We start from the raw sequence: 15,988 nt of genomic DNA, 5'->3' as shown, positions 1-15,988 counted from the left end.
CATTTCTGCACTGAAGCATGCGATGAATTAGGAGAATGCCGGAGAGCTGTTTAACCCACAGGAATGGGATATAATGAGGACCAAATGGCAAGGCTTAAGGATAATGAGCCAGAGCCACTTTATAGCAACACTGACATTAAAACAAACACCAATAAATGATGGCAACCTTGTGAAAATAAACCTTTCCCAGGAAAATGTTTCTGTTATACACAGTCTTTTCAAGGTTCATTCATCACTGTTACAGGACTGTCTTAGTGACTCAAAACTAAGGCACATGAAAAATATACAGTATATTTACATATACTCTCTATGTAATGTATATTCATAAACTAATGTGCATCTTTGCCAACGAGAACATGTTAAAGGGACTCCTTGTATTGTCCTTGACCAGTCTAACCTATCCGACAGCTCTGTAATATAAGCAATGAATAACGCCACAAAAACAAACAGTACTGGTAAATAGTCTTTGGCTTGGGTCTGGTGGGAAAGAGCTCCTGCACAGACACACACACACACAGACATACACACACACACACACACACACACACACACAAACACAGGTATGGGAGAGTCCATTTAGTGCTAATTTGTAGGTGTGAGGTTTAACTGGACCTATTGTGCTGCCAGCTGCAGTGTGAGAGCCGAGCATAGAGCTGCTTCTGTTGGAGGGATGCGAATGAAAGATCTGCTTTATGCTGCAGGCATGACTTCCTCTGGGAGTGAGAGGTTGCGTGGGCTTGTGCGTCTATATGCTCAGAGTGCACATGACTGTAGCGTATGTTTGTAACACATTAGCATTAGAGCTAGCAGGATTCAGCTTAATTTTATAATTTTTGCTTTTACATGATGCTTTAAACCTTACCTAATACAATCAGTGAGCACCTAATGTTACAATGTCTTGTTCAAGGGCATATGGATCTGGCATGTTACAAGGATCAATACTGCATATAGTTCTGTGCTTGACAAGATTTAAAAACCTAGAATTGGAAATACAAGATTAATTATCTTGTTTTAAATGTGTGGAATAATCTTAAATTCTTCATGAAAAGTTTATGTCTCTGTGCCTCAGGAATCACATTAACTGTAAAACAAGCCTTCATTTTTTCAGTGTGCTAGAATTTAGAATGGAAACAAGTTAATGAAGAATTATTTGCCAATATTCAGTGTATTCCACTCATTACTGTGCTGCACCAAGTCTTCTCTCAAGTAAATTGACCCAAAACCAGCATTTTCCAATTATTTCAATCCTCTGAACACTTACCAGAGCCTACCTATTTCCAGACTGAACCAACTTAATCAGAAAGATTTTTTGTCAAGTACAATTATCCTCCTGCATGGGCAGATAATTTCACTAGTATTAAGTCCTTTCTCCACAATTTCAGTGTTTATTTCTTGCATTTTACCTTTCCTTTGTTGAAGTGAACGCTTTGACCTCAGAGTTATGAAACACTTTCTCTCCCCATTATTCTACAGCTTGTAGAAAATGTACAGTACCAGATTATTTGCAAAAGAAAGACAATTTCCCTTCAGAGAGCAGTGAAGACATTAATCCTCTCTTACTGCAGCTGAATTTAGCTGCAGTGGTCTTTGTGTAGAATCAAAGCCAGCGCACGTCATGGCACATTTGGCCCGTCCATGTCTATCTACAGCGTCCTAACCCTCAGCATCGTACTGTCTACTCCCAGGCAGCTGATATTCTCCACGCTGACTCTCTCCATTGTTGTTTACAACAAAAAGGACATTCGGTTCACATTGCCATAACCATGTTTCAGCTGCTCAATGCAGCAGAAACTGAGAGATACAAGTATTTCAACTTTAACCAAAGGGCGCCTGGCTTCAAACAGACTTTCAACATCAGCAGAGTGACAGCAGGGACCACTGCTTGCACTTCCCCTGCAGCAGTGTAGAGCTGCCGGCTTAAAAAAGATGCTTAGTAGATGTTTGGCATCTCAGCCTCGGGCTGCTGATAAATAAAAAGCCAAGCACAGGCTGACAAAACAGCTACTTCATATATACTGTATAATCCCTATAGGACAAGCTGCAGGGGCAAACACACAGTATACTCTTGCAGTTTGGTGTGAGTGAACTGGATGTTTGTACTGCAGCTTGCAGAGGATTTGGTGAAAGATTTTGAACCCTGAATTCACTGCTAGATCAAAGTTAATAAATTGTTTATCATTTTTACTTTTGTTTATTGATATTTGCTTCAGTAACAATCTGGTTAACACTCATGGGGACACACAGTCGCAAGAGCTGTGTGTTTTTCTTTTCATTTTATATAATTGATATGTCTGGTAGAGGGACTTGGGTCACCACTCCGCTCCCCTCATATAAACACAGTTACAATTCCGGTGTGTGTTTTTCATGAACACCTCAACATTGATTTTCAAAAGGTGGATGTGTGACAAAGAGACAGCAGTGAGTCTGACCTTTCTGAAGACGCTGTCACATCCCGGGTCGGCATTCAGGAGGCTTTCTATGTCGCTGCCAGAGTCTCTGTGCACTATGGAGGGACAGCTGGTGGCACTGCTGGTTCTGCTGGGCAAACTAGGAGACGCTGAAGACTGTGAGGATCCTGAAAAACACAAAAATAGTAACACTGAAATATAACAGACATTTTAATCAGGGTAACATTCTGGTACAATGTGATAAAAGTTGGATTGCAAGTAACGTCCTTTTTTGTCAATGTTTTTACAAGTATTCTGTTTTTAAACTGAGAGGCACCATGTTTCCAAAATAATATGTTTTCACTTCCTTCTCTGAAACATAAGCAGGTCTGTTAGGCATCAGTGAAAAGACGTCTGGGAATCGGAGAAGGTGTGAAAATTCTGGTGGATCAATGGGCGACTGTCCTAACTTGTGCAGTCTGTGCTACACTGAAAAGGCAAACAACTACTGTTGAACCGAAGTGAAGTTAAAATCGCACTCAGAAAAAACAACAACTGAAAATGCAGCTGATGTGCTTCAAAACAGCTTTCATGACAGAGGAGCATCACCATTAGTCACCCCGAGGCCAACTGGACACTGACGTTCACTTACAAACATCAGTATTTATTTCTGCAGTATTTATTAAGAGGTTTGAAGTCAGAAGTAATTTTCACTTCAGTTGGCAGTTGTTTGATCTGTGAAAAAGATATCGTGCAGCCAGTTTTAAGCCCAGTGTCTGCAACCATGAGCCACATTAATGCATACTTGAGTAAGTCATCACTTCCACACCTGAATCACAGCCAGCGATGAATCACATTAAATATCTTCAAGACACAAAAACAACTTTAAAGCATTGCTCTCACAGTAAACCCTTTGCCTAAGATCTTACTTCAGTACGTCTCATCAAGCACCAGTGCTCTTTAAGCATAGCCGGTATTAAAGAGTAACACACCATGAGCCATTATTGGGTTTAAACACACTATTTCAGGTGCTTTATCAGGCCCCCTCGTTGAATAACAAGTAATCCACCCGAAAGTCTGCACAAATTCTACACTTCTTATGCAACAGCACTGTGGCGCTGCAGTGTTTTGTACATGTAAGGACATGTACAGATAATATCCCATGCCACACTAAAAGAGGAAGACTGTAACCAACTACAGCACAGATGTAAAACAGTCGGCTTACTTTAGCCAAATGCCAAAAACAACTGGATGAGATCATCTACCGGGTTTGTTATTTTGCATCATTTCTGATGTCTATTTCTGCCCACAAAAGCGGAAGTTATTCTTTATCCCTTAGGAACATTTTCCCTCCGCTCATATGAGCAAGAGGAAGTTCTTTGTGTGCGTTTATGTGCATGTGATCATCCCTGAAAGACCTGGATTCTGTATGAAAATCTCTACAATGAATAATTAACGACGTTACACAATAAAGGTTTGCACCGACGACAGACACCAAATGCAGCTGATCTCTGACTACAGCGAGTGGGCACTCCAGGAATGAGTCAGCTGCTCTGAGGGAGGGGGCCGTGAGGGGGGTCGAGACATGGGACAAAGGGTTACAGAGGGAGTGGTCGCTGACAGAGCCCTTCACTCTAGCATGAATGTGTTACACTGCCATTACAAACGGGCTAATGGGGGACACAGTCACACGGACTTCCTGGATTTGATTGACTGCTTTTCTACTGACCACTCACAAACACATGCTTGCAATTGCATGAAAACATAGGCGGGTTGATCCAGCCGGGTCCTCCACAGGCTGACTTACTTAGTCCTGACTGAAAGACTGCTTAGCCCCATGATGTCAGGAAGGAGAAAGATCTTCAGGATCACAATATCCACTCATAAATTCACACAGCATTCAGAAATGTAACACATTAAATGGACAATTCACCCAAAATCAAAAATACATATTTTTCCCCTGAACCATGGTGCTATTTATCATCATGATTTCTTAAAAGAGACATCGCTGTTGAGCTTTGGGTGCCATCTAGTTCCATTACATTCAAAAGAAGGCAGACATTTCTGCAGCTGATATTTCAAAAACTCTGCAACTCATATCAAAACAATCTAGATTGAGCACTACTAGAGGAAAAATGTGTATTTTTGATTTGGGGCTGAAATGTCCCTTTAAGAAAATCTAAATCAGCAGATCTCAAGTATTGATCTTCTGCAGCCAGTGCTGTTAATTTCCATTTTTTTGTTTTTCCAGATATCGAGCCATTACATTTTACTAATTAACATATTCTGACCCTGAGCAGATGAACTAATGAGAAATTATTTGATTAAAATGAATACTTGCTTTTTCAGTGTTTCACAGATCCTGAAACTAGCGCCATAAAGTGTCAATCATTTATAAACATATGGCTCTAAAGAGCTAAGTAACTAACTGATATTCAACTCTGAATAACTTCATCAGAGTGTCAGCTATTTAAATCTTACTTAGGAAATTAATGTCTCCATAAAGCCAACAGGAGCAGAGGGAGGCCACAAAATGACAGGCACAGTATTATTTCTTTATTTCTATATAGACTGTCACCACAACACATCATCAAAAGCAGGTTTCCTTTACAAGATGGTGGACAAGATAACACTCCAAGCATGAAAACTACACTGACCTTTGACCCCCAGTGCTGCAGCAGAGCTTAACCTCGACCAAGGTGGCTTTGGAAGTTGATGCAAAAACATTTTTCGCCTTTTTTTCTTCATATGTCTACACCGACACCAGCATGAATGGAGAATCCCAAGATGTAAATGTGAAATGTGTGTGAGTATGTGTGTGCGTTTGGGGGAGTGGTAAGTGGTGGTGACAGAAGTGGATGCTGGGAGTTTTTTTTGGACTCCGCCCCCTCACACCTGTCCACCAAAACTAGCAGGGGACTGTGAGCTTTGACAGCTGTCCGCCTCCCTCTCTCTCAAACAGACCACCCCACACACACACACACACACACACACACACACACACACACACACACACACACACACACACACACACACACACACACACACACACACACACACACACACACACACACACACACACAACAGGTGTATAGCCCTCTGATGAGTCAGTGGGTGGTTGAGGTTGTTGCTTGAATGTGAATCAGCGCACACACCTGTAGACATTACTTCGACTATAAAACACGTTTAATCATTACTGACTTTCATTTAGAGAGGCTAACACAGAAAAAGCTTATATTTTTGGAATATCATCGTTGCAACGGTAAGAAGACAAGCTGCATCACCCGGTGAGAAGCTGGAGGACAGATATATTCTACTGTCAAGCAAAAACACCAAGGCACTTTTCAGTTGTCATGCTAATGCAGTACCAACTGGGGTCATCAAATACTGCTTGAAATGCAAACAGTTACTGTCTGTTTTTCAATACAGTTAAGACGCACTCAATATATGTCAAAAATCAAAGAGAAAAGAAGCCAGGCTAGAAGAGAAAAAAAGTGTAGCTAGATGAATGCGGGAGAGGAAATATTGCAATGTAGATACAATCCAAACAAATCATTCAGTCAGAAATTACTGACAAGATAAAGTAACCATTGGGCCTCCCCGTCTCAAAACACTCTTCTCGGCAAATTTCCATACTGTTAGTCGAGATAAGTTGCGACTGAGGCTACCTTAAGTGTTTTCCCAAACTACAGATTTTATCAGCACTTACGGATAAGACCGTATTTATTTTTCCTTATACGCTTATATTTTCTTGTCGTGTATTTTCTAAGGACATGACTTGTTAGATTTATACAACTGGGCTGACTTTTTGCAGACAGAAGATTTTTGTGTGACAACCAGTTAGTATATCTCTAAAGCTCAAAAACCCCTGGTGGAAGACCACACCGGATGCACTTCTGAACAACACAAAATGCGCTGCCTGTTGTGTTTTTATGTTGTTGTAGCTAGGCAACTGAATCAGTTCATAATCAGGTATTGTATATCTAGACAAATTAAATCTTATCAAAAATGTTCAAATAATTGTAATGCACAACTCAAAAGGTCTTCACACAGTCTATTTATTTTATTCATTGATGTTTATTTGTTCAGGGACAAGTATTTTGCATAAACTGAGGCCACACACCACAGCATTTATAGCCTAAGATAATTTGCAATGCCCATCCCTAGACAGGATTTTGTCAAGAGGCTGCCGACATATAGCCTCTCATTTTGCACTGAAATATAACTTCCTTGCACACATTTTATGGAGTACACTACTTAACCAAGCTGTAATTTAAACCTAATCTACCATATCTTTCTTTTTTTCTTCTCACTGTATTATTTTTGCTTCGAATCCAAGGCACACCCAGCATCTTCCTCCTATATAAATAAGGGTTACTGAATCAAGTTGAGCTGAGCAGGACGCAGCTTCCCCCATGATAAATGTTATATCATGCAACATTACAAACAACACTTTAAAGCAGCTGCATGCTGCTCAACACAGGCTACCAAACCACAGGCAGCCAGGCAAGCCACCAAACTGTGGCCATTCAAAAACACATTATCCGGCTATATTATGGGATGCAGATCCAGGTCCCTCATGCACCACAGACAATGTGCAGCATGTTCTGTACTCGTGTGAAGAAGCTTGTTTTTTAGTGTTTTTAAACTGAGGGTTTTCCCAATACTTGTAAATTAAGTTCTCATCCCCTTTGAGCTTTATGAATCCAGACTTTGTATAACATATCACTTAATTTTATATGTAGCATTATTTGCTTGTTATACTAACATATACATTAACATGAAAGAGGGAAATCTATACAATGTGACTGGTACTTGTTACCCTCAACCATGACAGTGACTAGGCTGATTTTGCATTTTTCATATAGCTGTTGAGACATCTAACTACAAAGCCAGGAATCTGTGACCATCCGTCTATCCGTCTGTCAGTATGTGGTTCGCATATCTCAAGAACCGTTCATACCATCTACTTCAGACTTGACAGGCTTGTTGCTGAGGACCCAAGGAAGTGCAGTGTAAAATTTGGTGCAATATTCAATATTAAATCGGTTCAATATTAATACATTTTGAATAAACAGTGAACACTATGGTGCAGCAGCAGAGGCGGGGCTTAGAGCTCAATACGAGTCATTGATTGAGATATACGCACACACAACACAAACACACACGCACACACACACACACACAGAGGGAACGCACAAGACTAGAGGCAACAGATGGGGTGGGTCAGAGAAAAGTAATTTCACATGGCACGCTCTAAAAAAACGTAGACAGCAAAAACAGAGCTAACAGTAAGTAGTAAGTACTAGAGTAGGGAGCTAAGTGTTACAAGAGTAGCGTGGCTCCTTTCAGACACGGGCAGTACGTGAGGTGTATGCGAACAGTGTGAGCGGTGAAAGTGTGACAGTGTGCACAACGAAACAGCAGAGAAAAACAAGAAGGCCATTAGCAGTAAGTTTACAATTTTAGCAGTAACAGTAAATGTACAGTGGAAGCTATGTTTGGCAGTATATAAAAGCTGCAGCTTCTCAAGACCGAGGGGAAATCTTCCATGTGTTGTTTCACTACTGCTGGTGAAGGTGAAGGGGTTGGCCCTGAAGCAAAAACAAAACACACCTACAGACTACAGTCTAACAGAGCAGCTAACATAAGTAATAAATGTGCTGCTATGGACAGGGGCAGCACCTAAAAGAAGGCCCCTCTTCTTATGCTATATCTCACTAGCCCCATTCACACTGCCCTTTTAGTGTGGGAATCATCACAACCGATTCTCTGCATCATCGTCTGTGTGAAAGTTTCAGATGCAGAGGGGGGGGGTTTTCGCTGGGGCTCTGATGCGCCTCCAGAGGTAGTATCAGAGCCGTAGCGGAGGCGAGCCAGCGTCAGTGTGAATGGAAAAGCCAGAGGCGTGGATCGGGGTGTGTCGGTCTGATGGTGTTCACAGTCTGACAGCTAAACAGATCCTTCACTCATCAAATAAAAGAGAAATGACCTGCAAAGCAACGTTACAGGACCAAACAACAGTAACGTGGTATTTAGTACTGTCTTTGGCAACTTATATGAGGAAAGAAAATCTGCAGTTATACGTGGAAAAGTGTCTGTCATCCCGTTTGTCCTAATGACTCTTCGTCACATTTCTGCCTGAAAAACAGCGTCTGTCCCTGACAAAAAACTTTAACTAGTGTTTGTCTCCTTCCACTATTGTGTTGATGTAGTTACTGTCTTGAAAAAAATCACTGCGGCACTCAGCCCTCCCAACCGAGACTTCAGTGAACTTTCGCCCAGAAAACAGCATCCCTCTCCGCGAGTGAGAGAGTCAGACAGCGGCCGCTGTTTACTGATGGAGATTATGTAATTATGTAATTTAGAGCAAAAAATGTAACTCTGTCACTTTCCAGGATGCATGGTGGGTCAGGATCTCAATCACATCACATTATAACAGCATCCATATGATTATAAACAGTCAGCGGGTACATGTTTAGACTAGCAGGTAGTCACCGGGGGAAACGCATTAAAAAAAACACACAGATGTCAACGTCATGATGTGTACCGTCACGCCTCTTTTGGATGAATTGACACACTGGTGCAGCTTTACACCGGAGCTGCTTGGTTCAGTGTGAACAAACAAAGGCAGAGAAATGGCGAGCCTTCACTGCGGAGATAATGCGGAGTCTCTGTGAAAAAGGCATATCTCTCCACAGCCACCAGACTACAATTTTCTAAATGTTTCTTCATCCCTCCCATTTCAAAAGTAATTCTTGCACCTCTGCTTTGAGGTTACATGACTTTACACCATGCATCATCAAACGTGAGAGAGAGAGAGAATGAGAGGGTTGAGGGAGAGAGATAGGTTGTGTCCAAAATCACTCACTACTCCCTATATAGTGCACTACATAGTGAGTACGCCATTTTGTAGTGCTGTCCGAATGTCTAGTGGAAATTATTATACCCTATATAGTGGACTCAAAGTATCCCACAATGCATTGCGAAAAGTAGTGTACAACTGATGGTCACTAACTAGGGATGGGGCCGACCGATCCAGTATTGGTATCGGTATCGGGTCCAATACCAACGTAATTCACGGATTGGAAATTTCCGATCCAACCTGCGGAGATTTCCGATCCATGAGCCATGTCTGTGCTTTAACGTTGTCTGCTGAAATGACTCCACAAGTGATTCCTGCCAGCTAGTCTGCTAGCTGGCTAGCATTGAGCAGCACTGTGGCTAGCCAACATGTCCGCTGTGTGGAAATATTTTACACTGGAAACACCTCAAAGCCGTTATTCAGAGAGGCGGAAGCTCCCTCGCGATGTACAACACCACTAACGCAATTAAACATTTAAAAAAGCACCACGTGAAAGAGCACAAGGAATTTTTAGCCAGGGGACAGAAAGACAAAAGGAGCCGTCAGGAATCACTTCTGGAGTCATTCCAAAAGCAAGGTAAACTCCCAGCAGACAACGTGAAAGCTAAAGGGATTACCAAGAAGTTGCTCAACTTCATCGTACTTGATGACCAACCGTTATCAGTGGTGCAAAACACGGGATTTCGCAGCCTGATTGAACACTTATTGTTTTCTTTTGAAGAATAGTTACACAGAATCTGGCGTTAAGCTTAATCCAGGTCACCTTCAGTGCCAAACCTCCTACTGTACTTGACTTGTGCTGCTCAGATGCACACTGTTTTATTGATAGTGTGTGTGTAAGATGTTTACACTTATTGCACTTTTCTTTTATTTCAAATATTTGACATTTGAAAACCTTGATTTGTTGATGCTACAAGAGCCAGTGTACTTAATTTGTGCTGATCAGATGAAGCAGCCCTTTGTATTTTAGTAGTGTCTACTTGATTTGTATCAAGTATTTGTATTAATATGACAGGTATTTTTTGGAATTTAATAAATATTGACAATCAATTTGAAACCCTTACAGTTGCATATTTGTTTTCAGGATGGGATTTTTGCTGTTAACAGGATTTCCTGTTTTTCTGACTTCCTTTTCTGACCTTATACTTACCTCAAGTTGCCTTTTGGGACATACATGCATACATACGTACATATCATACTTGCCTGCAGAGAGGAGTTTATTTCAGCCTCATATAAAATCAACAATAATGATGATAATAATATTAAAGCAAACAGAGCTCTGGTATCGGAATAGTATCGGTATCGGCAAATATCCAAATTCAGGTATCAGGATCGGATTGGAAGTGAAAAAATGTGGATCGGTGCATCCCCATCACTAACCAAGCAATATATCGGTATGTACATTAAAATGCTTGTGTTTTGACTCAATAATAACGGTATACTTTTAAATACTCATTTTAATAAATATTTAAGTATTTATTATGGATAGTCCACAACCGGCGTTGATGTATGACGTTTCAACTGTGCGACAGCGGTGACATAATTAACGGCGCCTGAATAGTGTCCGAAAGGGCTTTTTTCTTTCTGCCGATGAGCTCCCTATATAGTCTACTATGTTGGACTCCCTATGTAGCGACTAGGGCCGAGGGAATGAGTGAGTGATTTCGGACACACCCATAGGTGTTGTCCACCTAAAAGGAAGTGAAGTCAACTTGTCCGAGCTACAAAGGAAACCCACCCTCACCCGCCCCTCCAGTTTGACACTCCTGTTTTATCTTTCTATATCATTTTCTTTCCATCTCTGGGTTTCCTTTATTTCCCTCTGTATTTCTTCATCATTAAAACCCTTTTCTCTCTTTCTCTGTCTGTCATCACAGACTGATGTCTCATCTCTTTTCACTACAGATAAAAGGCAGTCTGTTCTCAGTCTGATCCAGCTCATCGATCTGTTGGTCTTCTTAATTGAGACTGGTCTCTCAGCAGACAGACTTGTCTTATGAGGGCCAAGGAATACTTCTTTCTATATCTTGTTTCTATATCATCACTATGTATATATCAGTATATACAGTACTTATGTCAATATGTACAGTTTTTCTAATTAAGATTTATCTTACAATGATTCCCCACATACTGGCTGAAATATATTAACAACTGAAACAGCAACTATCAACTGTTTGCTGCAGTGACAAGTAAGATTATGTCGTTTTTTAGTCACACTAGCAGCGTTGTCTCAGGATGGCAAAAAGCCTAACCCAAACATCACCTGTTACAAATCAGCATGTTAGTATTTCATTGAAAGCATATTAGCATGCTTATATTAGCATCTCACTCAAACCTTCGCTTTAAAGCCTTTAAAAGCTGCCAGCTGGTTGTGTAGAGTCTTAGTCTTGTTAACCAGTGAAAGACATTTATGAAAACTAAACAGAAACAAAGAAAAATGAATAAAAACTTGGTTGAAGCCAAGATGTTTGTAGGACATACATAAAAGGCCAAGATAATTTCTTGATATATTTAACAATGAGTAACCTACCATTACTACCCCAGCTTAACTAAAACTACAGCCACGGCTAAGCTAACAGCACAACACACCAGGTTTTTACAGTCCATCCTACTGCTTGGCTAAGACAACACTGGCAATAACTTTAGTTAGCTCTGTTACATGTACATGGTCACTTCCAAAAACACTGTGGGGTCAAGTGGAATACAAAAAGAGTCAACTGGAATACCACCAACTGTTACCACCCTGTGCAGTTGGCAGAAATATGGATCACGTCATCTCCATGCTTGTGGCATGCAACCACATCCTTGTGTGCATGCTGTTGTATACAAAATTTTTGATACAAAAGTCCTGGGTCCTGCTCATCAAAACACTGCTCTGCCGCTTCACTAATGGTCAAAAACTTCACACACCACCTTTAACTCATCTTCTCATACACTAGTATGACAAAGTTGCCAGTATGTTTTAGCCAGCTGTCTTCTGTCTTAGAGTAAGGCCTCACTGATACGACATGAAACTTGCCCTAGTCCGGTAGATGTTCTGCTTTATATTTTTAGCAGTACTCTTAAGCACACCCTCTTTAAACACCATAGACAGTAATCTCTGAGAAACTCCAACAAGTGTAATCACAACTATTTGAAAATAATCAGTCATGTTCGATTTCAATTATAGCACGTATCACAGGTGACACATTTAATCAGCAAATTTATCACCTCACCCACAACTCTACCCCACCTGTTATTAAAAGACCTCAAAGTGTTAGCTATTAATATCAATTACCTCTCACATTATGTGGACAGTATATGTCTGTTATTCAGATAATGATGGTTTATGTGCCCTTTCAGAAATTTCCCACAAGGACAAAACCCAAACCCAAATTTACTGTAGAGTGAAATATTGCAAAAATTGAAATCTTTGTTATGAAACTGGCACAATAATCAAAGATATTAAATATCAACACAAACATACTATCTGAAACTGTCAAAGGATTCATTCCAAAAATACCAGTATTTGGCTCATACTAGTCAAAGTCTTTGCACAACAGACCAGCTGCTGTAAATGATGTCTGATGATTTCAATTTCCTCATTTGTGTAGAAAAATGGTATTCAGAAGCTGCTGCGCTGTTTTTACACTACTGAATCCCAAAATGCTGAGGCTCAAACAATGTAAATGCCTTTGCTTTGTGGCAGTGAAACTTCAACCAGACTGTTTGAAAAGTCACCAGGCCAAATATGAATTTGCTATCACAAAAAGGCTTTATAGGGCAAAAAATACAGTGTCTTCCAGCATGAACACTGATGCATAACCCATGTCTACACATGATGGAAGAACTTGCTGTGTGTGGCTTACAGCAATATACATTTATCTTCTTAAAATACAAAATAAAGTACACAGACATACACCAGTAAGGTTAGATGATTAGCATTAAAGAGTCACTCTTACCTGAGTGTTGAGTGTTGCAGGGTTGATGGAACGACGCCTCTCTGTCTCGGTGGATCTACAGAGGAACAGGAACACACTGAATCAGCCTCAGCAACATGTGATCATCACCCACAAAGAAATAATGATGCAGACCAGCGTGGCGGTTAGGAAGTGTTGCTCAGTGCACAGGATGGGAGGCGACGATAAGACACTCTTTAGAACAGCAGGCTGAGGAGTATTCATCGGACTTAGCTACAATCCAGCTCCATCTCCTAGAGGAACTGTTTGGAAAGATCCAACTTTGGTCTGTTTTCAGCCTTCAGAACTCACAGTCACACTGATACCAACTCTCTCTCTCACACACACACACTGACACACACACACACAGACACTGACACACACACAGCCTGTCAGAGATCTGTGGTTGGCTGTAAACACACAACGCTGGGGCTCTGCTTCCTCTGTGGTCCGAATGTCTATACAACAGCTGTGTGTGTGTGTGTGTGTGTGTGTGTGTGTGTGTGTGTGTGTGTGTGTGTGTGTGTGTGTGTGTGTGTGTGTGCATGAGAGAGAGAAAGAGAGAGAGAGAGAGACAGAGAGAGACAGACAGACAGACAGAAAGAGAGAGAGAGAGACAGAAAGAGAGAGAGACAGACAGACAGACAGAGAAAGAGAGAGACAGAAAGAGAGAGACAGAAAGAGAGAGAGACAGAAAGAGAGAGAGACAGACAGACAGACAGAGAAAGAGAGAGACAGAAAGAGAGAGAGACAGACAGACAGAAAGAGAGACAGACAGAAAGAGAGACAGACAGACAGACAGAAAGAGAGACAGAAAGAGAGAGAGAGTGAGAGAGAGATAGAGAGAGAGAGAGAGACAGGCAGACAGAGCTGGTTTTAGCTAAAAAAGCCACAGGCACCCCGTTCTTCGCAGACAACACAAAAGCTTCAACAGTTTGGCCGAAGCTTTGCCGATTTGACTGACAGCTCTGAATGTGAAGCTAACAGAGACTCAGAGAAGCTCATTGTGTTTTAATGAACTCCATCAACGACATGCAGATAAAGATGATGAGCTTTGATTTTGAATGCGTCCCTCATACAAATGGAGTAAAGTCAAACAGATGACTAATCTATTGGCAAGACCAAACTCCTCCACGGAGACACTCATTACAAAAGTCTTGTTGGTTGAAAACATGGCTTTCTTTAAAAAGGTCAACTGATTTATGAACTAAACTGTAATGGAGTACAGATGACACTTCCTTTAAAATGTTTGTGCTCTGTCCTCCTTCAATGGTTTGTTCCTTCCTTTCTTCCTACTGTAACTTGTTTCCTTCCCTCCTTAATTCGTACCATTTAACTCTTAACCCCAGTAAACCCAGGTTAAGCCTGGCGCAGATCAACAGGCATTAGCGTGGCCCTTTAAACTTGACTGTTTTAGACTTGTACAAAGGAATCTCCAGACGTAGTACAAACAGGTCCCTGATCTAAAGGCCACGGCAAAACAAAGATGTTGTTCCACCGTAGGCCAACTAGTCAAATCCTGCTAGTCAAGCTGTGTGTTCTTCATCCAGATCCTGTAGCTTTTACAGGATCAATCCTTTGGTTCACTAATGCAGTCATGCAGAGAATACTTGAATGAAAACAACTACTCCTGTTGTGAAGTGAAGAGTTTGGCATAGGTAGATATTTAGTCTTCTTACTGATTGAGAGAGCAGGGGGCCATAATACCTGAGGTAAAACAGCATATGAGTAAGAATACATGGCTGAAACTTAGTATTTAATGTGTATTCACTTTCTTTCAGAGAGACGGATGAGAAGATCAATACAACTCATGTGTCTATCAGATATCCAGCTTCAGTCAGCAGCTGCCTGCCATGGCTTATTATGAAGGCTGAAAAACATTGATAACAGCTAGCCTTGCTCCATCTACTTATGACAATTCTCAAAGGAGAATCATTTTATTGACTATCAGACACACAAAATAACGGTACAGATAATCTGAATTATGCTAAATATCAGCCAGGCCAATAATCAGTCTATCACTCTTCATATTGTTTGTTTGTTTTTGTTTTTCTGAAGATATCCTCACATTTGAGAGGTTCAAACCAGCAAATGTTTGGCATTTCAGCATTATCAATAATTGAAAGTTTGAATAAGATTTTTATGAAATCGAAGCCCGCTATAATTCAATTTATGATCTACATTTCTTCAGCAATAGCCTCTCCATTTGTCTATACTCTGATATTTACTCTCTACACACTAGTTTTCATTGTTGGTTGCGAGTCCGCCTTTCCCACACAGGATTTGAAACTGTCAACTTGTGCTCTGTAAGATAATGTCTCAAAAAACAGAGCGTGCTGCAAATAAAAAGGGGAAAAGAAGTGAAAACTAAACTGGAGCACACACACTGCAGCTACTGAGAAAATGGAGAACAGAGACAGAAACAAAAAAAGGACACAAGTCAGGAGGTTAAAAAGAAATCAAAGACATAATACAGAGGAGGATGATTGAGTCCCACACAACCAGCAAGGTCGACCCTCCCATAATGCTTTGGGGGTGAGGGGGCTGAGCTCAGTTTCTAAACAACTAAGCCTCAACTGTCCCAGAGCAACCTACTGACAAGGCTACTGAGACCCAGAGAAACACTGAGCTCTGTTGTCCAAGCCTGGGAGTGGTGAGTGTGTGTGTCAGTGTGTGTGTGTGTGTGTGAGTGTGAGTCAAAGTACCCACTGTGACCATTCCTACAAACACAGTGACAGGCACTTACATACCAACTGGCACCGTGTACATGCACCTCCATCAGCCAACAGTGTTTCAGG

At 41.1% G+C, this 15,988-nt stretch overlaps 1 protein-coding gene across 1 annotated transcript in view; it reads right to left on the bottom strand.

Annotated features, from left to right (window-relative positions):
* LOC140994660 (A-kinase anchor protein 13) overlaps positions 1–15,988 on the bottom strand; it is a 122,166-nt gene that overhangs the window by 41,616 nt on the left and 64,562 nt on the right. The window contains 2 exon segments of the mRNA XM_073464396.1: positions 2,430–2,575; positions 13,194–13,248. Of these exon segments, the coding sequence (XP_073320497.1) occupies positions 2,430–2,575; positions 13,194–13,248 (201 nt within the window).

This window comes from Pagrus major, chromosome 4 (assembly GCF_040436345.1).
Source record: "Pagrus major chromosome 4, Pma_NU_1.0".
In the NCBI taxonomy this organism is placed as follows: Eukaryota; Metazoa; Chordata; class Actinopteri; order Spariformes; family Sparidae; genus Pagrus; species Pagrus major.
Note: the sequence above shows the minus strand (reverse complement) of the source record. Positions and strands in the feature narration are given on the sequence as shown.